The following is a 26,185-nucleotide window of genomic DNA, read 5'->3' on the forward strand; positions in this document are numbered from 1 at the left end:
CCCCCATTCCCATTTAAAAAAATTTGGGGGATGGCACCCCCACTTAGGGGGTTGAAGATTTTGCTATGCTTTTTGCGCCAAAAGTTGTCCCCCTCAGGAGCAAACTTTACTTGTTTTTGGATTTTGCCGAAAAGTTCATTACTACCCTGTAATGCCTTGCGGTACGTTTTCGATGGGCTACCCTGTATATGAAGATTATAAGGAGAAAATAGAAGGTCGTAATTGTAACTAGCGTCTAGCATTTTCACACACGCCTGTTTTTTATTTGACAAAGGCCAGAGATAGAATCGTTTTTACGATTTAAATCTTTTTCGTACGTATAACAGAAAAACATAACCCGACCTAATTTAACTTATCAATTTATTTTTAATCTTAATTCTCTCTAACATTATGTGTAAATTTTCATAATAATATACCGGCGTGAAAACAGCAGCTGCCAAAATCTACGAACTTTCCCGAACGACCATAGACGTACGTATCAAGAGGTGCGAGAGAGCACGGCGCATGCGCATAATTTCCTTATCCATTTGGCGATCTCGTTGTTCGTGCTATATAACTAATTAGTTTCATTAAAACATACATGATATCTGAAATTAAATTCAAAACAGTATGAATGCTATAAAATACCGGAATAATGAAAAAATATTACAAAAGTACAGTGACAACGTTCTCATTTTATAGGTAAATAGGTAAATAGGTAAATGTATAAATCTTTTCTTTAGAACAATTGAAATTTGGAACTTTTTATAAAATATGTGTATGTATGTATATGTTTATTCGTTTAGCAGCCTACTATGAAGGTACCACTGATTATCCGCTTAAATTATGAGCAACATGCAATGCATTCAATATGAAGGAGAACAATCGGAAATTTCAAAGAAACTTCCGTTTTTCCCAAACTACGTTCAGGAACATTTTTTAGTTTAGTGATAAAATTACTAAGGTGCTAAAGCCTATATTATGAGAGACTTGCATTGAACTTGAGACAATGAATCGAAGGAGAACTACTAGAAATTCTCCCAAACTACACTATGAAGTCCTTTTTCGCTTTGGATGCTACCTCATGAGTTATCAGAGAATATCCCCTTAAAATTTGAATGACTTGTAATGGGTTCCAGGTGGTGAAATTGAAAGAAAACTATTGGAAATTTCAAAGAAAATCCAGTATCTCCCAAACTACAATCCGGAGCACTTTTTCGCGTCGTATGCCAATTTCTGAGATGTTAGAAAACATCCCATTAAAATTTAAACGACTTGCAATGGGTTCCATAGGATGAAATTGAAGAAAAACTATTGGAAATTTCAAAGAAAATTCGGTATCTTCCAAATTACGATCCGGAGCACTTTTTCGCTTAGTATGCATTGGGCATATAGAAATTGTTTTGAGACGTTAGAGAATATCCATTGTTCTTGTCCACTGTCCATGACCATTATCCTTGTAAATTATCCTTGTGCAGCGTCCTTGTCTACTGTCATTGTCCATTGTCCATTGTCCTTGTTCATTGACCTTGTCCATTGTCTTTGTCCGTTATCCATTGTCCATGACCATTATCCTTGTCCATTGTACTAGTCCATTATTCTTGTCCAGTGTCCTTGTCCATTGTCCATTGTTCTTGTCCATTGTCCATGACCATTATCCTTTTCCATTGTCTTTGTCCAGTGTCCCTGTCCAGTACCCTTGCGTCCTTGTCCATTGTACTCGTCCATTGCCCTTGCCCTTTGTATTTGTTGATTATCCTTGCCCATGGTCCTTATTCATTGTCCTTGTTCATTGCCCTTGTCCATTTTCCTTGTTCATTGTTCTTGTCCATTGTCCTCATCCAGTGTCCTTGTTCATTGTCCTTGTTCATTGTCCTTGTTCATTGTCCTTGTTCATTGTACTTGTCCATTGTCCTTGTCCAATGTTCATTGTTCTTGTCCAGTGTCCTTGTCCATTGTCCATTGTCCATTGTAGTAAGGATAATGGACAAGGACAATGGACAAGGACAATGGACAAGAAAAATGGACAAGGACAATGGACAAGAAAAATGGACAAGAACAATGGACAAGGACAATGAACAATGGACCAGGACAATGGTAGTGGATATTCTCTAACGTGTCAGAAATTGGCATACTAAGCGAAAAAGTGCTCCGAATTGTAATTTGGGAGATATCGAATTTTCTCAGAAATTTCCAATAGTTTTCCTTCAATTTCACCCCCTGGAACCCATTGCAAGTCATTAAAATTTTAATGGGATGTTCTCTAACGTCCCAAGGGTCAGCATGGCGAGCGAAAAAGTGCTCCGGATTGTAGTTTGGGAAATACCTAATTTTCTTTGAAATTTCCAATAATTTTCCTTCAATTGCATCCCCCTGGAACCCATTGCAAGTCAATCAAATTTTAAGGAAATATTCTCTGATAACTCAGGAGATAGCATCCGAAGCGAAAAAGTGCTCCATAGTGTAGTTTGGGAAATACGAATTTTCTTTGAAATTTTTAGTAGTTTTCCTTCGATTTCACTCACTGAAGTCCAATGCAAGTCTCTCATAATATAGGCTTTAGCACCTTAGTAATTTTATCACTAAACTAAAAAATATTCTTGAACGTAGTTTGGGAAAAACGGAAATTTCCGATAGTTTTTCTTCATCTAGAACTCATTGCAATTTTTAATTTAATCCACTGATTACCTTCATAGTAGGTTGCTAACCGAATAAACATATACAAATATATACATTTAAATTTTTCTAAATACTAATTTATACATTTAGTATACCTATAAAATGAGAACATAGGTACAGACCTACTTTTGTAATATTATTTCTTTATTCTGGTATTTTATAGCATTCGCACTCTTTTGAATTTAATTTCAAATTTTATGTATGCTTTAATGAAACTAATTAGTTATATAGCACGAACAATGAAATCGCCAAATGGATAAGGAAATTATGCGCATGCGCCGTGCTCGTATCTATCGCACCTCTTGATACGTACGTCTATGGCGGTTCGGGCTTGCTTTGACTACTGTTTTCACACCGGTGTTTTTCGACCGATTAGATGACAAATATTTTACGGTTTCGTACAGCACACAAATATTCTTTAAACAATAATACTTTTATATTATGTTTTCACATTTCTGTAAAATGAAATTTATCCTGCATTTAAGCGCCTAATGCATTTAGTACTTATGACAAAAAATAAACCCCTACAAATATTAATAAAAATAACCTTACAACTGGATTATTTAATTAGTCCAGTTAAAAGTTTTCTAATAATTAAATACAAATAGTAATATTTAACTCTCTANTCCTTATTTTATATTTTCCGACACATTGCTTATAAAAAGTAGGTAACAAAAAAATACGTAGCTAATTGTATTTGCAATTGAAAAAGCTTTAAAATAAAAATTAATCAATCTATCTTTCCATTTAAAAAAAGTTGAGGGTTGCTGCAACCCCCACATTACTGAAAAAGTAAACAAATCTTTTTGTAATATGCCCCATTGAAAATAAAAATTGACATGTTTCAGGAAAATTGCGACAAAATTTTATTTATTATGTTACAAAATTTGTTCCAGTTAAACTTTCCACTCTGTATATCTGAGACTAAGATATCAATATCTTTTAAAAGGGGTTTGCAAAATCACCCTTGCGAATCCATGAATCCTACATTAAAATAGACAATAATTCCGATTTTTTGGTAAAAAATTACCGCTTCGTATTTTTGTGAGCTGATATAATTATTATTTTCAATAGGGATTGGTAGAACCGCTCTCCTAGATCTACGAGTTCATGAAACTAACTCTGTGTTAAGCATGATTTTCCAGAGTTGAAATATTGTTATTTTGAAAGGGCTATAAAACTAATTCTACTTCTTATATGACATTGGTCCTAAACTCAAATCATTTCCGAGAAAAAAATTATCAAAATCTCTAACTTGATATACAAAAGTTCGATTAATTAAGGAATATTGACATAACTGCGTGCATAGAATACCATAAAATACAATGTTTATCACTTTTTTTAATTTCTTCTATGCTTAATTCTAAAAAATAATTAGCGTTGTGATAAATTTAAAATTCGATAAAATTCATATCGAGCAATGTGACAACAGCGTGGCGGATAACACGAGGTACTAAGCTGTCCAGCAATATGCAATTCAGTTGGTATCTGGAATTGGACCGTATCTGAGTGTTTTTTGTTTACCACTATTTCCTTGAGGTGTTTTCCAGCGAGTGCGCGAAAATTGGATTCGAAGGTGTCGTGCGTGCATCGAAAATGGTGGTGGACTTTTTGAGGATATGTTGTAGTTTGTTTTGTATTTGTGCGTTTAAAAATTACTGAATTTTGCTTTTTGGTAAGTACCTAAATTATTTTTAATACGTATGATTATTTGGACGACGTGAATTTTTAGATACTTTAATTAGCTACATATTTTTCAAATTCATAATATTTAATGTTTTAAGAGATTCATAATTACTAAAATTCGAGCTAAAATTTAAGCACAACGCTATCTTTGTACTACAAAATCGATACAATTTACTAAATGTTTCACAATAACAGTTATTTACATTTTTTCCCTAGGACAAGTCTGCCGCGTGCACACGTGGTATGCACCAGTTGTGTAGAGTTAGGTTAAGCGCTGTTGTCACGTTGTGATGAAACTCCCTAATATTAATACTCGCTGTATTTTGAAAACTGTTAATCTTACGCCCTTGTAATATGCAACTTTTTTGTTCAGTTATGATTACTCTATCTCATGCTGAAGTAATGGCTGTCAAACTTCTTACACTCTGTATATTAAAATAGAAGATAATTCCGAATTTAAACAATGTATTTCGTGTTTTTGCGAGCCATCATATTATTTTTTTTAGTTAGAGTTAGCTTACGTAAAAGTCGACTTAGGGGAGTATTGTTGGTGTTGTATTTAAAAAAATATATTATTAGTTATTCTCTGTGAAAGTTCTTTGCTGCATAAAATTTTGCTAAATAGAAATCTGATTTCAATGCTTTGTATCCGTCTTACGCCCACAGCCATACTGTTTTGGGAAAAATTAGTCGCTACTATTTTTCGCCAATTTGACGCTGGTAAAATTATTTGCTTATCAAATTAACCCATTCGGTTGTCTATTTTACTCATGCAATGAGACGTTGCTAAGACTATTGCAAAATGAGCTATCTTATGATTTCGGTCAGCTGGTATATTGATAGAGTGGAAATAAGCGTATGGCCTAGAATCTCATCAAAGAAGACATACCACGCTATTTTGAATCCGGGCGCATTATCCGAAGCCGACATGCGACCCCGACATTACCGATTAGTTTCGGTGCGGGGATGACGGATAGTCTGGGGTGGCCGAGACATTTATGACAGAGGGCGATCAGCGCGTGTCGAATCCCGCCGGCTGAGCGGCCAGATTTTTGTCTCAACCGTTTAGTTTCGCTTCGAAAGAGGATTTGATTCGTAAATTTCAGATTACTAGGATCAGTTTGATAAACTTAAGCGGTTTTAAATCATTCAAGAAGGAGTGAGTCATTTATTTAGGATCGTTGTTTTCGAAAGGTGCGAAACTTTTTAAGCGAATCGAGAATATTCTATTTTCACTAAATTATCGAATGAAAAATAAATACTTAGTGCGAATAGAACTTAGAACATAAATATCGACTACTTATAATTCCAAACCAGTATACATTTTTTGCAGCTTCCTAGAAAAAATAAGTAGGTAAGCTTGCTTTAAGATTTGATGGTAAGTACTAACTTGGATAAAAATTATGCGAATTTTATATGTAAAAAAAGAAAAACGTGCCTTCTAAATGCAAAATATTTAGTCCAAATTAATTTTGTTAACAAAAAATCTGACATTAAAAAATGGTGAAATTGAGGTACTGTTTGGAACTAAATTGTGCTGATGTTAGAAGTAGGTAATCCAGAGTATAGATACACTTTGTTAAATTTTTTTTACATGTTTCAAAAACTTAATCTGAAGTAACCTAACTTTATACAGAAATAGCACTGGTTTGAAAAGTTGGACTCAAGATACATAAGAATTAAACTTATATTAAATTCGTTTATTCAATGCTTAACAGTCTTAACTAATGAGCTCGTTCTTCTTTCTATTTATTTGTTTACTTCCAACCCAAAAGTATAAGCTATACATTTATTCTGTAACAGACAATCACATTTTTTTTTATAAAAATGAAAAATTTTTCGAGGATGCAATTCAGATTATGTTTAAAAAAACATATAAAATAAACTATTTTAGAGACTTTAGCAAAAGGTTTCTACTAAATATTTGTGACTATGTACTTTTCTAGTGAAAAAGGTACATTTTATTGACAAAAAATTGTTTTTTTTTTAGGAGTTCTAAAAACGCATTAAAGTAGGTATGCAGTCTGATCACTTTTTGTGATGTGTCTTTTATTTTGTATTAGTCTAACAAAATACTGGTTTTAAAGATATTGTTAGTTCAAGTTCCCCTGTACATTAAAATTTTTTGTTTATGACTGCTATAGGTATACTTTTTCATAGATATCTGCGATATTTATTTATACAGGGTAGCCCATCGAAAACGTACCGCAAGGCATTACAGGGTAGTAAAGAACTATTCGGCAAAATCCAAAAACAGGTCAAATTTGTTTCTGAGGGGGACAACTTTTGGCTCAAAAAGCATACCAAAATCTTCAANAAATACTTAGTGCGAATAGAACTTAGAACATAAATATCGACTACTTATAATTCCAAACCAGTATACATTTTTTGCAGCTTCCTAGAAAAAATAAGTAGGTAAGCTTGCTTTAAGATTTGATGGTAAGTACTAACTTGGATAAAAATTTTGCGAAACCTTACAACTGGATTATTTAATTAATCCAGTTAAAAGTTTTCTAATAATTAAATACAAATAGTAATATTTAACTCTCTAGAAATGAAATGAATTTTCATTCGTAGATTTCTGCGTCCATGCCACGAAATGACGAAATATCAATAAAAGTACATACAGTATACATTGCACCGATAGTGTTGGCTCATATAGAAACAATACAAAACTCGTTACGAGAAAGCAATAAATTGCTAAAAACATAAACAAAACATAAAACATCATGAAATGGTAGCATTTCATTCTTAAATTGTTGAAAAACAATGAATTACTGTTTTGTCAGTTTGGTGTTGACTCAGCAATACACGAAGAGTACAATTATATCAAAAACTCAAGTGTACTGTTTCCCTTAAATACATTCAGATTTGGGTGTCAGTGGATCCTTGGGAGTATTTACATCTAGTTAATAAAAAAATAAGACAATTTATAGGATCTATTTTTCAAAGAGAAAACAAATACAATGCTGGGAATTTTTTGCTACATATTTATTAAGTATTTAAGTAAAAAAATGTTGGTACAAGATACTGCCATGGTAGCCAGTTATATGTCGTATGCCGTCATCACCTTCAAAAAAGGACCACTTTGTGTGAGCTGTAGAAGTTGTAAATTTTATTTGAAATCAAAAATCAAAATTTTTTTCTTAAATATGTGTCCGTAGTTGGAGGTTAGGTATACTAACAAAATCAATAAAAACTTAATTAGTTCAAATATTATCACAAGTGAGTAAAATTGTTAAAATGCTTAATATTGAATTAATGTGTACTCAATAATTTCACCCAATGGATTCACTTCGTACCTTTATTGTTTTCACTCACACCGATTTTTTTACAGTGTACTCATTAACTCGTACAATTAAAATGAATTTCAGTTATTTTATTTTCAGTTATTTTATACCATAAATATTACAAACGAAAACTTCTCTCGGTGCATTCCAACACGCATCTTAAAGATTGTGTTTACGCCACACCGATCCGGTGTAACTTGAGCACTTCTATGGACTGTAAAATTTTCAAATAAATAGCTCCCAATGCGCCTTGTTACACAGTCTTTGCCACAATTAAAAACGATTTATTGCATAGTAGGTTATTGACGAGTTATTACTATTAGCTTGGCATGGGAAACCATTAATCTTATATGCAATTATTGATTATTCCACGTAAAAAGGTTTATTGCATTCGCGTTTCCTCCTATTTATTGGGTATAAATAGTCACTGTTTGTCGTACAAAAATCAAAACTGGTAGTAAAAGTGTTGTATAAATTATTTATAAATTATTGAAAATGATGATAATGAAAATTCTCGCACATTCCGTTTTAGTACAATTATACATATATTTTATAGTAGCTTTGTTATTACTCCCTGTACTTCATAATGCTAAAGAAACCAGAAGTTATCACATAAAATCGTAAAAATCGAAATATTGTAAATAGCTATTTACTAGCTACCTAGCAGCTGCTAAGACACCAAGTAAGTACAATTTTTCAGAATAATGGTGTGATGTTCCTCAACACGATTTATAAAAAGCAAATATAGTTCAATAATGATATGAAACGATATGAAAAAGAATGTACTGTTTTTCAAAAGTGGATAAAGATAAACCAAATAATGCCATATTGATTTTTTCTGAAGTTACGATTACAGAATCACAATCGTAATATTGATAAAAATTGTGGAAATGTACCTATAAGTTACGAGTTAACTGAATCTGCTATCATTAGAAACATAACATGCTAGATAAGATATTCTCAGGAATATATTATGTATTATCTTACACATAATACATATGTATAACAATAATTGTTGTTCAGCCTTTGAGAAGCTAGCTCTGATTTTATGATCTTTTTTGAAAACAAAGTCGTTACCACAAAACGCGTAACATAATTACACATTTGCAATGGTTTTTATATATTTTATAGCTGGCGTTTTATAGACAATCGCACTTTTAGTAACACAATGATAGAACATGAAAATCCATCTTCTTTAATGTTTCGCCTCGCAGTAAAAGATCACGGAGAACATGTAAACATCAGAAAATGTACCTTTCCTGCTTTCTCCAATAATAATAATTTTGATTAATGCGTGTGTTAACAGTTTCCTAAAAGCATTTTACGGTGTGTGATTATACGTGATTTTCTGTATGCAACAGGCATGCAAAATTCAGGGAACGTAAAAAAAACATACGAGGTAAAAATATGCCTTTTTCCTTATTTCAAATGTATTGTCAGTTGTCTTATACCCTGAAGAAAACTCATATAAGTTGAATAGTCAATAAATTTTGTTTGTAACTAGCTTAGAACTTCTAAAGTGCTGGACAAAAAATTGAGCATATAACGCCCCCTTCAAATGTATTACTTTTACTAATTTTGTGTGTTTATTATATTGTCTCATTACATGCATTCCCATCCATTTAACTACCACATTGATTCAGACATCTTGACACTGACTGACATTTTAAAGGATTTACGAGTTCTGGAACTATGTCTTAGGAAGTCAGACTTCTGCAACACATTCAGAATCTAGTCTGACGACACTAAGATTTGTGATAAGCGACTTTTCATAACTTTCATAAGAAAGAGTTACTTACAGTGTGGAACAGCCAAATGGAATAAATTCAGTATCTCAATTATTGGGCACATTTATAAAAAATCTCGGGACACGTCGATTGTGGATTCTGAAATAACATCTTGCAACGTAAAAATTTCATCCCCACATTCAACCTTCTTCGAGTGGCAGTTGCAACCCTTACATTTTTAAATGAGACGTAGGAAATTGTGATATCTCATTTGAAGGGTATTTTCATTGCCTATTCAAAACCTATGGTTTTAATATTTGTTAAATTAATTTTTATAAATTGTATTTATTTATTTATTTAGTTATTAATACTCAACAGGCAGAGCCCTATTACAGAGTATATAAATACAATAAAAAAACAAACACAATATAAATAATATCTAAAACAATCGATTTAACAATGTTTTTAAACAATTTACATTAATATTAAANCTAATTATTCAAGTTCAAGTGAAGATTTTTGAAAACAAAGTCGTTACCACAAAATGCGTAACATAATTACACATTTGCAATGGTTTTTATATATTTTATGGCTGGCGTTTTATAGACAACCGCACTTTTAGTAACACAGTGATAGAACAAGAAAATCCATCTCCTTTAATTTTTCGCCTAGCAGTAAAAGATCACGGAGAACATGTAAACATCAGAAAATGTACCTTTCCTGCTTTCTCTAATAATATTAAATTTGATTAATGGAGGTGTTAACAGTTTCCTAAAGGAATTTTACGGGGTGTGATTATACGTGATTTTCTGTATGCAACAGGCATGCAAAATTCAGGGAACGTAAAAAAAATATACGAGGTAAAAATATGCCTTTTTCCTTGTTTTAAATGTATTGTCAGTTGTCTTATACCCCTGAAGAAAACTCATATAAGTTGTACAGTCAATCTTAGTCAGTCAGTCACCTTAAAATGTTTTACATTTACTAATTTTTTGTGTTTATTATATTGTCTCATTACATGCATTCCCATCCATTTAACTACCAGATTGATTCAGACATCTTCACACTGACTGACATTTTAAAGGATTTAGGATTCTGGAACTCTGTCTTAGGAAGTCTGTTAGACTTTTGCAACACATTCAGAATCTAGTCTCTTCAAGTCTGACGACACTAAGATTTGTGATAACTTTCATAATTATTGGGCACATTTATAAAAAATCTCGGGACACGTCGNATATTATTATTTGTATTATCATACGTATTTAACAATAAGCAGACAAGAAATCTGTTGAACAGTTGTTCAAAATGATTTTCGCAAATGCACAAATAAGTTTTTTTTCTAGAAAAAACATGATTGTTCTTTTCATTGACTCAATTCATTGGTTAGGTTGTTAATCTAGTTTTTATCACTATTTTAATAGGCAAAAATTATTAAACATAGAAATCACCTCTAATTTTTGTACTTTAAAACATTTTGCCAAGAATCTCAACCATACAAAGCTTATGTCGTCTAAATATTCGAGGTTCACAACAAATACCTTTATAACTTAAAAAATAATGAATAAGACTAATTAGGGATTCTAAAGCCATATGCCTATCAATTTTCAATACAATACGTTGATTACTTTTAGAGATTTGACAAAGTTTTGCATCTTGAAAACAAAAAACCATAGATGTATAGTTGATAGGAAAATGATTTTTTCAATGCTTTATTATCTCTTGAATGTATGTCATTTGTTTGTGAAACACATTGTATACATTTTCGTGAGCTCTAGAGTTAAGTTACTGAAATCGATTTGTATCCAATACTTATTAATATCTTATTTGTTGATTCGCAAATGTTTTTTGCTTGTAAAATGACAAAAACAAAAATAAATTCTAATTTGTTCTACCAATAACAAGAAAAATATTTAATTATTATATTTGCCAGATTAACTTACTTATATCCGTACTCCAAATTGTCCCCACATCCTCCCCACACCCATTCCTTTTTGAGGTCCTTCGGTCGACCCATCCTCGAACATCCGCAGGAGGAGAGCTGTCCGTCTCGACACGACCTTGACACTGCATGGGCGACTCCGGCAGCAGCCAAAGCGTGGGCGAACGCGGACTCCCTGCTGGCTGAAACAGAACATAATCATAGATTAGGTAAAGTGCATTCGCTTTAACACTGACATAAACGTGTTTCTTATATTTTTTTGTTTATAAAAATCTAAAGTAGTTTAACAGTTATTTATGATAAGTATAAGTGCAAAAACTTTGTACGGCTTGACTAAAAACAAGAACATAGCGAATGTTTTAAAAGCCGCGGAAATGCTATAAAGAGACTTGACTATATTGATTTTTGCAAAACTTTGACAGCTTGTATTATACGAGGCTATGGTTGAACCAATTCATTATTATTAAAAATTTTAAGCAATCATTTGTAGTTATAATCGTATTACGATCGTAATAGGTGTTGTAAAGAAATGATGTTGTAAATGAACTGCTGTAGTTGAAAGAGCCATTGTTGTTCTTAAAAATATTAAATGTATATAATAAAATATAGTAAAACATATTTACATATAGTCTTTTCGGGTTTTGTAGTTTACTTACTATCCCAAGACTGTCAGGAGTTTGAACAGTTGAAATTGATGTCTTCGAGTTTACTTGGAACCATTTATAAACCACATGTTCCCTGTTTGATTTAAGTTTAGAACCATTTACGAATGGCTTCCGAACTGTCATTTTTTTGCCTACACATTAAGTAAAACACGACACTATGACAGTCATAATTTACCTTGACTTAATTTCGAAATTTAGAAATAAAAAATTATATTACAAATAAGTCGAAGAAATTTTTGATGTTTTTAGCATGGGCAAGTTGTTTTGTAACATTCGGAAGCTTACAGATGTATGAGCAGATTGTTTTAAGTTGAAGAAGCATAATGGAATATCTTAGATCAATCAATTAAAAACAAATGTGATATCTAACCGAGTTTTGAGCAGAGAGCTAAGAAGAGCCAGTTAAGAAAGCAATCTCGAACAATACCATTGTCGCTAATGATATACTCTCTATTACATCCAGGAGTTGCTTGGAATTCTTATTGAAAATCGCATTAACTGTAAAGTAGATGTACACATTGTTAAACATGAATTATGCATAATTGCTATTGCTCTTAATGACAGATCTTTCTACTCTGAAATCGTGGAATAAAAGCGTAAAATAAAAACTTTTATTGCATACGCTCTTATAAAAGACATTTTTTTCTACTGGAAATTCTGTAAAGAAACTATAATTTTTGACACGATCGGAATTTGTGTTTTTTTCGTAGGTTGCCTCGTGTTTCTGTCAAATGACTTTTAACTATTGAAAAGACGGGAGCCGAAACAATTTTGGTATATAACTTCGAAATGTAATATTTTATATAATTCTTTTGAGATCCCAAGAAAATTTCCTAAATCATTAATTAGTATTTCCCATTTTTATCTACAGTATGTACGAGGATTGAGTTTACAAGAGACAAATGGACCAAAAAAATGTTATTTTGCATAAGAGTAAACACACTTCATTCACCAAAAAAGAAATTCTTGATTCTATCAAGTTTTTGCATGAAAAATAAACAAGTTACGTCATCAAAAATTTAATTAAGTATTCTCTAGCACACCTCTAATCAGAGTATTTATTAATTCTTAAAATATTAATGACACTTAAGGACATACTTGTCATTGTTTTTATTTAATGAAGTAATTATTTAATGAAAAATAGTTCTCATCATATTACTATCTACTGATTAAAAGGTTTTTATAATAACATGTTATGGGAATAGTCATATCGCTACGTGATGGAACAATTTAGCCAACAATTTGTAGGAATCCCAATAAGTCGGATGACAATTTCCATGATAATAAAAAATTTTCAAAGAACTGGTTCAGTTTTAAACCTCAAAAAGAAAAAGAAGAATTAGTTTTAGTTCTGCAGTCTGTTAGAGAAACTCCAGTGATGTTCCTTAGAAATCCTGCTAAACAGTTAAAAGTTCTGAAAATGTCATATTCATATATATTTTAAAAGAAACTAAAATATTTCCGTTCAAACCACACTTTAATCAAACATTGGAAGAGGAAGATGAAGCGAAAAGATTAGATTTTAGGTAGGAGACAAAGTTTTAAATGGAAATATTGTTTTATATAAGTTTATTATGTTTTCTGATGACTGTAAATTTTCCACTAATGGAACTGTAGCATCCCAGCATGTCAGGTACTAGTCTCCAGAAAATTCTGAATTTAGAATATCTAATAATACAATGACAATATTTTACAAAAGTGCGCCCATATTTTTACAATAACACCTGCAGTAGAATATCGTATTTAGAAATGCTTCTTACATTTTTTAGCGATGAACTCAAAAATTTATCATTAAATTTTCGCCAAAAAATGTATTATCAACAGGATGGCGAAGAAATTAGAAATTCTTTAAGATATCTAAGGAAGCAATTACATAAAAAAGTGTATTCAATATGGGGGTGGTGTTTTTGAAATTTGATATCTTCATTATATTGCTTTATTTACTTTTTTTTAGCTTAATTGTTGTTGAAATTATGTTTGTATTATTTAAAAGTTACACTTGAATGAGACGTATTTGTACTTTGTTATCTGTATAAATAATTAAATATTTGATAACGTGACTCTTATTCAATTTTCAAGCATCTTTCACTTTTTGGTATTATTGGTATTCAAGTCTAATATTAGTTTTTTTGCAGTGAAACACCTTGAATATTTTTAATATTTTTGCAAATTTGATCTTACGATGACAATGATGTGATAGATTTATCTTTATGGTCAAGAATGTTTTTGAACCTAAATATTATGTTATTTTTGTCATTATTCTTGTGTCATACTCTTTTGGCCATATCTTCTTTTCTATTACAAATAAAACCATACAATTGTAAAAATGATATACACATCACACAAAAAGAATTTTTGCAAAGTAGTAAAACATATAGACATCAAAGTACTCAAAATTAGTGGTTATAATTTTTTTAGGCATTCATTGAGCTGTTATATCGTTCATAGCCAGTGTCAAATGAAGCATATTAAATTTATGCATATAACGTACGGAATTATTTTTGACAATTGCAAGGCTAATAAAACTGCTATTACTCGCCATCCATCATCGCCCTTCTATTCCTAACTCGTATCAAATAGTTTCTTTAATTGTTTCTGAATCAGTGAGTCGCAAAATATAGTAATTTTAACCGTAGTGCAACTGCAGATGCAGTTTAAGTATTATCGATTAAAACATAGGAGTAGTAGTATGAAGGTAGATAACTTTTTTTGACAAGGGGCGATAAAATTTTTGTTTTAAAATATGTTGCAGCATCAAAGTAAAATCACATTCAATTCAGTGTAATTCAAAAAACAGCTTAAAGGTTTTTTTGCATTTTCTAGTAATAAATTACACTAAAAACATAAAGATGCATTGCGACTCCTACTTCAAAACATTTTAGAGTTTGGCATATGAAAAAATATTGTTCATGGTACCGCATTGAGTAGGGGTTGATTTTTATACATAATTGACTTATTTTGAACAAAGGAATTTCTGACATTACATTGTACACATATTTTCTGGACGTACCGTTATATTATATACACAACATAAAGTAATACATTAGTAATATATAATGACACAATTATATATTCTAGAAGAGAGTACAGAGTAGAACAGAGCCTTCATAAATGATTACAAGCCACGTGACTAGTAATTTTGTTTGGAACAGTAACTGTATTTTCTTCACATTGGCAATTACATAAACAGTAAAATTAAAAATTATTAAAGCAATAAGATCTAGATTACATTAAATCACAACATTCTGTTTTACCGGCCAGTGATTGGTGTAATTTTTCACGAGATTTTATTCAACCAATCTCAAGTGTATACGCAATGATTTGTCATTGTTCATTGTAAATGGATCATTAATACTGGTGACACCAAGATTTAGAAATTTTTAGTTGACAGTACCAGTCGTGTAATGTTGGTTGCATAAGTTCGGAGGTCAAGTGTCTTGTAACCATTTATGAAGGCTGTGTACACTGAGTGCAGGCCCTAAATCCATGTAATCGTCAAGTACGCTTGGATTTTTGCCTCTGGCCAATAATGTTGAGGTCCCCAATATTGTTGCAAATATTTTTTTAATGATGAGACCGGCATCACATTAAATGGAGTTATTAATTTCCACAATACCCATGTGTAGGGCGACGAAAGTTCCTATACTGCTATGACAGACACCAGGTACGTTTTTCATTGAACATTTGACAGTACCAGCCGCGCAATGTTGGTAGCCTAAGCTAGGCGGTCACGTGACTTGCACTCATTTATTAAGACTTTGTACAAAATCTATACCATAGCGCTTGCACTCAAATCCATACCATTCTTCATGTTAAAGAAAATTGAGTTTTTAATTAAAAGACATATGAACAAATTAGTATTTTGGTTTGCAGTCTTTCATGGTAGTTGCTAATGATAAAACAATTTGGCTCCCACGTCGTCAGTTTCAGAGTTTTTTTCTCAAAAAGCGAATGATGTCTCTGAAACATCAAAAACTCTATAACGACGATGTGGGAATAGGCTCGGGAATTGTTCAGCCAATTTTACAAAATTCAGTATTTTTTAAACAGCAAATAATTATTAAAAAAAATAATAAAAAGCTCTTGGAAATTGGACATAAACATTTCTGTCCAATATTATTATTATTATTAGATACAAATATTTCGTTTGCGTGGCAACAGTACCTGCTTATTATTATGGGCGAAGTACTAGGCACATTTATTATGGTTACAGTAACTATGGTAGTTAATTAAAGCAAATAATTTTAATGTGGTGAGTATTAACCTTGATCTCTTTAAGATTTATTAGTGAACGGTTTTTTCATTTGTTAAATTTTTAGATTACAATCTTTGTAAAAGTTCTATGGAAAAAAAATAAATACCGATTTTATACAGAGGTATAAAGAATACTGCCTGCATTCACTTATATGATAGTTTATGTTATGGCATTAGTAAAAGTATTTTTTACGCAGTGGTAAAAGTACGAATATTTTAAATTATGCTCCAATTTATTATATAATAAATACATTATATTATACCGACATGATAAAAGGTCGTTCAAAACTTCACATTTCACATTACTTTGTTAATTCATTTCTATAAAGTGTTTTCTAGGCGAACATAATTGGGTTTCCCTTATATCATTTTTCATATAAGCGCTCTGTTGCAAGATAAAGGGTGTGATATAATCTACAAAGCATATGTCTTATCTTTAAATGTCATCGCTTCTTTATGTCTATTGACACATGTACCTATTGACATAAAGTGACCTACTAATCTACTACGAATGCATGATTAATACCGCTCTAGGCGGAAAAAACTCTTTAACTAATGATATTGTGGAAAATAACTACTCTACATGCTATCTAGTAAATATCTAAAATAACAACAAAAAAAAAGTTTTTGTCAGTTAGATCAGACTCGGTTTTTCCTATGTAGTTTGATATGATATTCTCAAAACGAATTTCAGGGTGAGAAGGCGCAAGAGTTTTCCAAAAATCACCGTCAAATGCGCTTTTTTTAGGTTTTCTGTTGGGTAACTTCATGTGATATGAATAGGATTCTGATTTTCAAAGTTTTTGATATAAGAGACTGCGTATGAAAGGTTGAGGTTCAGGTTTCCAAGCTATACCGAGTATCATCAATTCTCATTTGACTGTCAATATAGACCAGCAGATTCTGCAGTTGATAAAGGAACTCATTGTTTTTCAAGCTTCTGATCTGATGTCGTTGCATCGATGATCTGTCTGTCAAATGTCAATAGACTGCCAAGTGACAGACTAGTAACAGTCAAAAGACTTTTAATAGACTCTTAGTATACAAAAGGTTTAAATAGACCAATAGATAGATCAATTATTATTTAATCATGAATTGATTACCAAGTGAATAAATCAATCAGTGAATAAATCAGTAAATAAATGAGGATCGCTAGAAGCCCGCTCGTTCACTTCTATTCCTGCGCCTTCTGGGTATCCGAGACTCTATCGCGTAAGATTTCCTTCCTCTTGATCTGTCATTCTAGGTTTTTTATTCCGGGAACCTGCCAGTCTCTCTGGATGAATGTTGACTAAACTGAAAATCAATCAACATTTATTCAAAACTTAAACCCCAAGGTCACGACAAGGCATTTACCATTTTGGGGAATAACCTATGTCATAGGCCTGCGGAAATGATATCACCGAATAAAAATGGATGGCATTGGAGAATAGGAAAATAAGATTTTGACTGTCAAATGAAACGGAAAATAGAGATTCGCATACACCCAGTTCCATTGAGAAAATTGAGCTCTTGACCATCCTATCTATATTGACAGTCTCTTGACAGTCAATTGACAATTGATGATACTTCATAATTGGGAAATCTGTATCTCAATCTTTCATACGCAGTCTCTTATGACAAAATTTTTGAAAATCAGAATTCTGTTCATATCACACAAGTCTTAACGAGTACCCAAGAACTGCAAAAAAACCAGAAATATCGCGTATTTATAGGTGATTTGTGAAAATTCTTTTGTGAGAATTTTTTCTAACCCTGAAATTCGTTTTCGGAACGTGAAAATAGTCAAAATACATAGGAAAAACCGGGTCTGATTTAAAAGACAAAAACTTTCTTTTTTTTTTTTGTTGGCCTGTGTAATTTATCAAGAGAGTACCTAACCAGACATAGACCGGTTTCGATGAATTTAGCTGTTTGGATGTCAGTTTACAGACACACTTGGGTATGAGTGAGATGTAACCTACAACGCATATGTAATATCTTTGCAGCACCGTTATCTGTTTTTATAATTATCCATAACCCCGACGCTAATTATCAAAATTGGAAAATTATTACAAATTTAACAGACCATACTCTCCAAAATATTTTAGGAACTTTTAAATTACCTCTATTATGGCGAATTCAGCCCATGTTGTATTAAAAAAATACTTTTTTGACACCATGCTCTCTAAAAAATATTGCACATTTAAAAATTTAGTATTTTTAGTCCCTTTCAACTTTACTTGAACAGTTTTTAATACAAATTGAATAGTAAGAGATCACGTTAATGGACCTTGTATAAATAAAAGTATCGTCTTAGTCTAGATTCATTATATTATGGAAAAACATATTTTTACTGTTGGAATGGGGAAAGTACTTCATTCGCTCATTAAATACTAGAAATTTGAGACAGGTAAGAAGTTCTAAATAGTAAATTTACAAGGAAGTAAATCTGGCGAAAAGTAAAATAATCCTCTAAATAAATCTCTATTTAAAATGAAGCTTTGCAGCCGAGTCCATTTCCAGCTTACATTTGAATTATTTGCTGCAGTGACTTTAAAGTTAATGCCTTTGTTAATTTCTTACGTCGGTTGCAAAGCTTCTTAATGCCAAAATAATATGATGAACGCGCGGGTTGTAATCCGTTCAACTGCGTAGTAGGTAATTGTTGCCAAGTCGGCAGAATAAGGGCATAGGATAGCAAAAGCATATTCTCTCTGAAGTGATAAATTTTTTCATGTTTGTACTTGTTTTTATACACAAAAATGTATTGTAATGATTTGAACGTAGGTACATTGTGCAGAATTACACGTCTGAGTGTATATTTTCTTTTTGCGATGTATTCTTTCCTTTTACGTTCCTAGTACTTTTACATTTCAAAATGTATTATTCCTAATCATTTATGTATTTTTACTATATTTGATGTAAATATTGTAGTAACAGAAATGTGAATTTTCACGATTTGGCTCAACCAATAAGAGTAATCACGTTATTACCCGACGTGGTGTTATAGTACGTGTGTAGAGAACGGTGTTAACTGTTTAGTAAGCATGTTTAGATTCATTTGTGGCGTAATAATATAACACAATGTTTTAAGTACCTAAATATAATGTTATAAATAAATACTGAGGTAAATAAATAATATGGCTTTGTGTAAATTGTATAAATCTGTCATTATATTTTTATTTAAGTAAAGTTATTGAAGAGTATGAGACACATAAACAATAATCATATTGAACTTTGTCTACTTTTATACACATATATTCAGATTGTAGCTTACTATTTAAGACCTTATTGTTTTACTTACACTATATTTTGTTTTCATTTTAATGTTCTCTCATTGCTCTCGAAATAGTTAAAAAATTCCACCTAAAAATGCACTACTGAACGCGAGAACTAGGGCAAAAGTGTTCATCAGCAGTAAAACTTTTCCCAGAAGATAAATCAAGAATGTTTTTCTTTATATTAATTTATTTTAAATTAGAAATTATTTTATGGAAGAAAATGTTTCCCATGTGTCTTAGATAAGTACCTACATATTGTTTATTTAATTAGTCCTCACAGTTAAAGAGTCAAAGTCGTCTCACAAATTCAATTAACGTTGGGCTTTATAATAAACTGCCAACTACTGTTAAATCGTTAAATCTGAATTGTTTTAAAACTGTAATTAGGAGGCATCTAAGTCAATACTGTTTCTATACAATACACGATTTTCTTAATACAGACTATAAATAATTGCTGTTATATGTCGCTTCGTGTGAAGTTGGATTGTTTCGGCTTGTTTGTGATGATGTACTCTATATGTTATGTTTGATATACTATATTTTCTTTGTCTTATACACATTTATATGTATGACTGTATTCACATTTGTACCTTTGACTTGCCATAAATGTATATGCANCATTCCCATTTAAAAAAATTTGGGGGATGGCACCCCCACTTAGGGGGTTGAAGATTTTGCTATGCTTTTTGCGCCAAAAGTTGTCCCCCTCAGAAGCAAACTTTACCTGTTTTTGGATTTTGCCGAAAAGTTCATTACTACCCTGTAAAGCCTTGCGGTACGTTTTCGATGGGCTACCCTGTATATCGTTATCGTCGTTCTAATATAATCCACAAAATTTGACAATTTCACTTTTTTTGAAAAATAGAATCAATAATGTGCAGCTTATGTTAAAGTTTTCGAGGTCAAATTTACTATTTTTAAATATAGCTATATTATTATTATGTTTGCGTTAGACGAAGAAAACTTTGAATGAATAAACTACTTCTTAAAGGCTGGCTATTTTTGATGGTGATGAACCAGTGCCATTTTAAAAAACACACATACACACAGACAGATAAACTACTTCTAAAAATTATACGTTTTGAAACTTTTTTAAAATAAATGATTATTCTGGAACTTGTTTTTAAACGCATCTCACAAGTAACAATTTTTAATTGCAATAGATTCCGACAATAAAATGAAAAGAATTTAATTCTGAATACCTGGTTTTAATTAAATTTAATTTTAATTCCTTGTCAAAGTGTTAAAAACTATAAAGTTATAAAATTAGGAAGATTAGATTAGAAAATTTCAGTGATTGTTTGCAGTAAAATTGTTTATGAATACGGTTAGAATGAATCGAGTTTGAAATTAGTGAGTTTAAGAAATTCTCTGAATTCAGCCATTAGATGCAGTATTGTACTAATTCGTCGGTGATGATCCGACACATAGTTATTATTAAAAAAGTAGCGTCATTCTATTCGCCCAAATAAGTATTGCAGTGGGGTTAAAAAATTCTTAGAAAATTAAACAAATATATTTTTTGTATATTTTATGGGTGACTCAAAAAAAAAATAATTGCATTTTATGATACGCGCTTATATGACATCAATGATTTAGATTACTTAGAAAACACCCTGTACACTTATTTTAATTTAGCAATAAACAATGAAATTTTTATAACAAGACTACTTGTTATGTAAAGTAAATACGCCCTTAAAAATTTAAGGGTGTTACCATCCGGTGACAGAAGTGAAGCGGCTAATCGGATCAAGCGCAGAACAAATCACAGCCCACTGGCTGATTGGTTACGCATCATTATGCAAATCGTCAGATAGTCCTTTTGCTAGCAGTACAGGCAGCTGTAGGCAGGCAGCAGAGTCTTCCTAACCTGGTATAGCTTAACGAATTGCTAAGAAGTAAATGATACAAAGATCCATTACAGGCAACCGTTGTGATGTTAACTGTTGAATATCAGAAATAGTCGTTGAAGTTAGATAAGGAGGAGGTAAGTACCAAAAAAAAGTTTTCCAAATTTTCTATAAAAACAGCTTTTTTATATCACAGTTTACACAGAGAGGCTTAAGAAGCAGCGTTTAATTAATTAATAAAAAATAAAATGAAATAATACATATGAGGTACAGTTTAATAGGTATTGTATAAATAAACAAAGTTATATTATAGACGGAGAGTAATATTTAAAACTTAAGTAATATAGGATAAAAACCAGTACCTAAAATATACGGAGTATTCGTAAAATAATGCATATATTCGATAAAAAGTAAGATGGGTTCGTAAGGAAAACACACTCACAATGAGACACGTCGATTTTTCATTTTAGTAGCAGTGCACCACAGTAAGTACTCTTGAATGATGTTCTTGTTACTTTCATCAGTCGCTAGAAAAACGAAATTTTGTGAATATTTTTTATTATTTTGAATAACTAACTTTCTAGATTATGGATGCCACATTTAATTTCTACATTTATAAATGTCCATTTTCATTCTTTTTAAGAAGTAGGTAAATTTGAAAATGTTTAGTCACATTTGAAAAAAAATTTAAATAATTATCTTTGACCTCTTACTCTTTCCGAGACACCTTTATCATGATGATCAAAAAATAATACCTAAATGTATTATCTAAACATTTAAAGTACAATTATTAAAAAATATACTTTTTAAACATTTTCCAACGAAAACTTTTCTAATTTTATAAAGTTGTATTGGAAACGAAAATTGTTTCATTTTGGAAATGTTAAATGAGTGCAGTGAGTAATATAATAATGCGTATTTTTATTTATTATTCGTCTGCTTTTTGAGTGTGATATTTTTTATCGCGTAAATATAGTTTCATAAAAAAACTATTGGCTGGACCTTTTGACGCGAAGTTTTATTTATTTATTTTTATTACTATTCAGTAATTCATAGAATATTTATCAATATTATGTAATATATCTCTTTAAAATTAAAAAATGTCAATTTATATTGAAAGCAAAAATTGCAACCATCTTTTTGAATTCTTGATTATAAATGTTATATAAAGATATTTAAAAACCATAGTTTTTCAAGAGCTATATTTTATTGGATTATACCACTCATTTCAAGCTACATTTTACAAGAATGAGAAAAATCGTATTTAATCAAGGTGACTAGTATTTTTACACCAGTGTTATTAATAGATTATCTTCATGCTATATCTTCATAAGGAGTCAGAATTCGCGGCTGGATCAACTTTTTGTGCTACATTTTAACCAAGGAATACTCTGTTGATGTTGGCAATTAAATTAAGGCATGCTCTGTATCGTTTTCTAGCCTGAAATATTACATCTTTAGAATATATCGAATAGTTTTGATCAACAATAACCTCACATAACACTTTGATTAGCCAAGTTCATTGAATAGTGTCTTAACTGGGATTAAGAACAATTATGTACAAGATGTTCGCCTAAATATATGCAGATTTTTTATTTTAATAAACCCCTAAAATTCCTAAATTATCGAGGTCACTATACCAATTTTGAACACTATATCTTCAATGATTCTTAAGTAAATCATCAATCGTCCAATTTGAAAGTGTTGTAGGGTCGTTTGGAATTAATTAAAATATTTATTACTCCTGTTTTTTTATATTTATTTTGACGAATGAAATTTATTCTAAGTATTGCAACAGTCTGTACATGACTTTTATATTACTATCTTTTTTTAGAGAAATTGTGTTTTTTTGTTTATTTGTCTGTTTGTAATAATTTAAATGGACTTTGTAGACATAAACGTGTGACTTCAAGAAAAGCTAATAAATATTTCTCATTAACAATGAGGAATAATTGATATTTTTCAACACTGTTATCATAAAATTCATCCTAGTTTTTCTTTGAATGTCACTTAGTATTTAATAAGATAATGTGTCCTCAAAATTTTTCACATCTAAACCTGTTTAGGTGTCAGATCGTTTTAAAGTTACATAAATAAATGTGTAGCTATATTTCAGTAGAAACTGAATTATACGGGATGATGATCTAAAACAGTTAATTTGTTAATTATAATTTTAACAGTATGCAATCAAACATTCTTGCACCCTTACACTATAATTTACTCCCCTCGCAATGGAACTACGATATATGTATCTAGCTAGAAAATACTCGCACGTTGTGTATAATTCAATAAATTGATATTACTTTTCCCCTAATGTGAATTTGCCATGTAACGCCACTGGCGGAGGTTTAAAACGTCGACAATAGCACAGCTTATGCATGCATAGTGAATCCATTGCGTCCGCTTTCAGCACTTTCCGGATTTTTCGCTGCCAAGCAGATCGTTTTCTCTATTAGAGGTGCACGTTTATTTCATTAAACTGGAATAACGGTTTCTCTTTGGAGATACCTATGGGAACAAAATAAGAGTAAAAGCTTTCGATTCTGATAGAGATACATTCCGTGGAACAAAGGTTCACATATATTTAAAAGCAGTTTGAACATTACAAAATTAAATTTTCTTATCGATAAGGATAGCACAAATAGTTTACTTACATCAATAAATAAAACATGATTTGTTACTTTGGGGGTTTGGATATTGCATTCTCTTGTATTTCTTTGTGCATAGTACGGAATACATAATTATTCTGTCACAAGAATACTATTTAGCAACTCTTTAATGCAGTTTAGTAAAACCTACTATAAAAAGAAACTGTCAAAGCATAGTGCTATGCGAGCAATGTAATAAAACAAATGTTACGCTAAGTGTTCAAACAGAAAAATAGTAAATTATACAATATTATCTTCCCAATATCCATGCTTTTGAATGTACTGATACCAGTAACTTCTAAGGGGTATTCATTTTGAGTTAACTTTTATTTTTTAATAAATATCTTTATTGAATATTAAAGTAGACATGTTGCGGTTAATAATGGAAAGTAATATCAGGTAAGTGACTACCTCTTGCAGCTCTACAAGCCTTCAATATTTCATTTGAGTGATTTGCTCAATTATGTTTTCTTTCAGATGTTGAATGGTTTGAGGATTGTCAGCATAAACTATGCTTTGCAAAAAATTTCATAAAAAGAAATCTAACGGTCCTCTTCCAAAAATTATTCGATTACCAAATATCTGTTTCAAAAGATCTGTTGCTTCCGTTGCTGTATGACATGTTGCACCGTCCTGTTGAAACCACATATTCTGCACATTAATACGCTCCAATTCATCCCATAAAAAGTCATCGATCATCAAGTCATCGAAAGAAAAATCATCGATAGATATCGAGCACCATTTACAGTGGCAACGTTTGCAGCTTCATTTTCGAAGAAGTATGGACCAAATACCACACCAACCTGTTACTTTTTGTGGATGCATTGGATGTTCCAATATTACTCGTGGGTGTTCTTCACCCCAAATACGACAATTTTGTTTGTTTACACACCCATCAATTTCATAAGGACCTTCATCACTAAAGACGATTTTGTTAAAAAAAAATATCATTTTCTTCTTCAACTGCAAGACCCTATTAACTAATATACGATGTAATCCATGATCAGTTGACAATAATTCTTTTAACTGTACTTTGTTTGAAGATCCTTATGCAAAATACAATAAAGTGATTTGTTTAATGCTCAATTGCATTGCCAACTGCAATATTTTCTTGTGAACGACGATTACGACTGTAAAATTTACTTTTGATTTTGAATTCCTCTAAAGGCAGCTGTTACTAAAAAAATCGAGTCTACCATATGTGGCTGGATCCACGAAATTCTCAAGAATGGTATGGAACTGACAGAAAGTTCTGACACGATTAGGAAATAATAACATATTGACCCTGATTTGGATACTTGGGCATTCAGACCTACAGAAGGAAACTGACCAAGTTATTTATATTTGTCAAAATACAGATGTTGCACAGGGATCAGAACAGAACCCCACCATTAGAAGTATCAAGAAGCTATTGATTGGATTATAATTTCAGGTGTGTATCATAATGGATCACAAGGTGGATTGCAATATTAGGCATTTATAATATGTTATTCGGTTAGAAAATCAATATATAAAATGTCGTCTCTATATCTCCAAAGAATAGAATCAAGTATTTTGGTCAACAGTTATAGCAGACTTCAAAAAGGCATCTTCCTCAGTTTTATATATGAGCAATTCTCATGTGAAAAGTCACGGAATTCAATATGCACATATTTTTCCTTGGTAATGGTACTTGTAGTACCAACGATGATATGTATCTGAGAAATAATATCCTGTGTTTACAGGGTCATTCACATGCTAGGTAATCATTTTTACTTTCGTATAAAAAAATGGTATGGCAATTGTAGGCAATTTTCTTGTGATTCCAAAAAAAAACTGCTCTCAGAAAAACAATTGAATGTTGCGTTTTCGAGATTTAAGGCAAACTTATACAGGGTGTCCCACCACGAACTCCATCGATGGATAACAGGGAAACCGCTCGAAGGATTTTTTGAAATTGTGATGGTGTGATACGGACCGTGAGGCCTACCAAGCTAAAATATTTTGAAGGTCATCATACTTCCGGTTATACCGGAAGTCGATACTAACTTTCTTATTTTAAATGGAACCACCCCCTGTATATTATTGGAAAGACCATCCATTTTTAAGTTGAAAATATATAGCACACTCCATACTTAGGATTGACCGTTTCCGAGGTATTTTGATTTTTAAGCAAAAATTGACAGATGCAGACTGTCAGCAAAATTTAGTTTTACCAGAAACAGG

The 26,185-nt window shown here is 31.4% G+C and overlaps 1 protein-coding gene across 1 annotated transcript in view; it reads right to left on the reverse strand.

Moving 5' to 3' along the window:
• LOC108910583 (protein Wnt-5b-like) overlaps positions 1-26,185 on the reverse strand; it is a 192,538-nt gene that overhangs the window by 90,470 nt on the left and 75,883 nt on the right. The window contains exon 3 of the mRNA XM_018715234.1: positions 11,302-11,482. Coding sequence (XP_018570750.1) covers positions 11,302-11,482 — 181 coding nt within the window. The remainder of the gene's footprint in view (positions 1-11,301; positions 11,483-26,185) is intronic.

This window comes from Anoplophora glabripennis, unplaced genomic scaffold (assembly GCF_000390285.2).
Source record: "Anoplophora glabripennis isolate ALB-LARVAE unplaced genomic scaffold, Agla_2.0 scaffold540, whole genome shotgun sequence".
NCBI lineage: Eukaryota > Metazoa > Arthropoda > Insecta > Coleoptera > Cerambycidae > Anoplophora > Anoplophora glabripennis.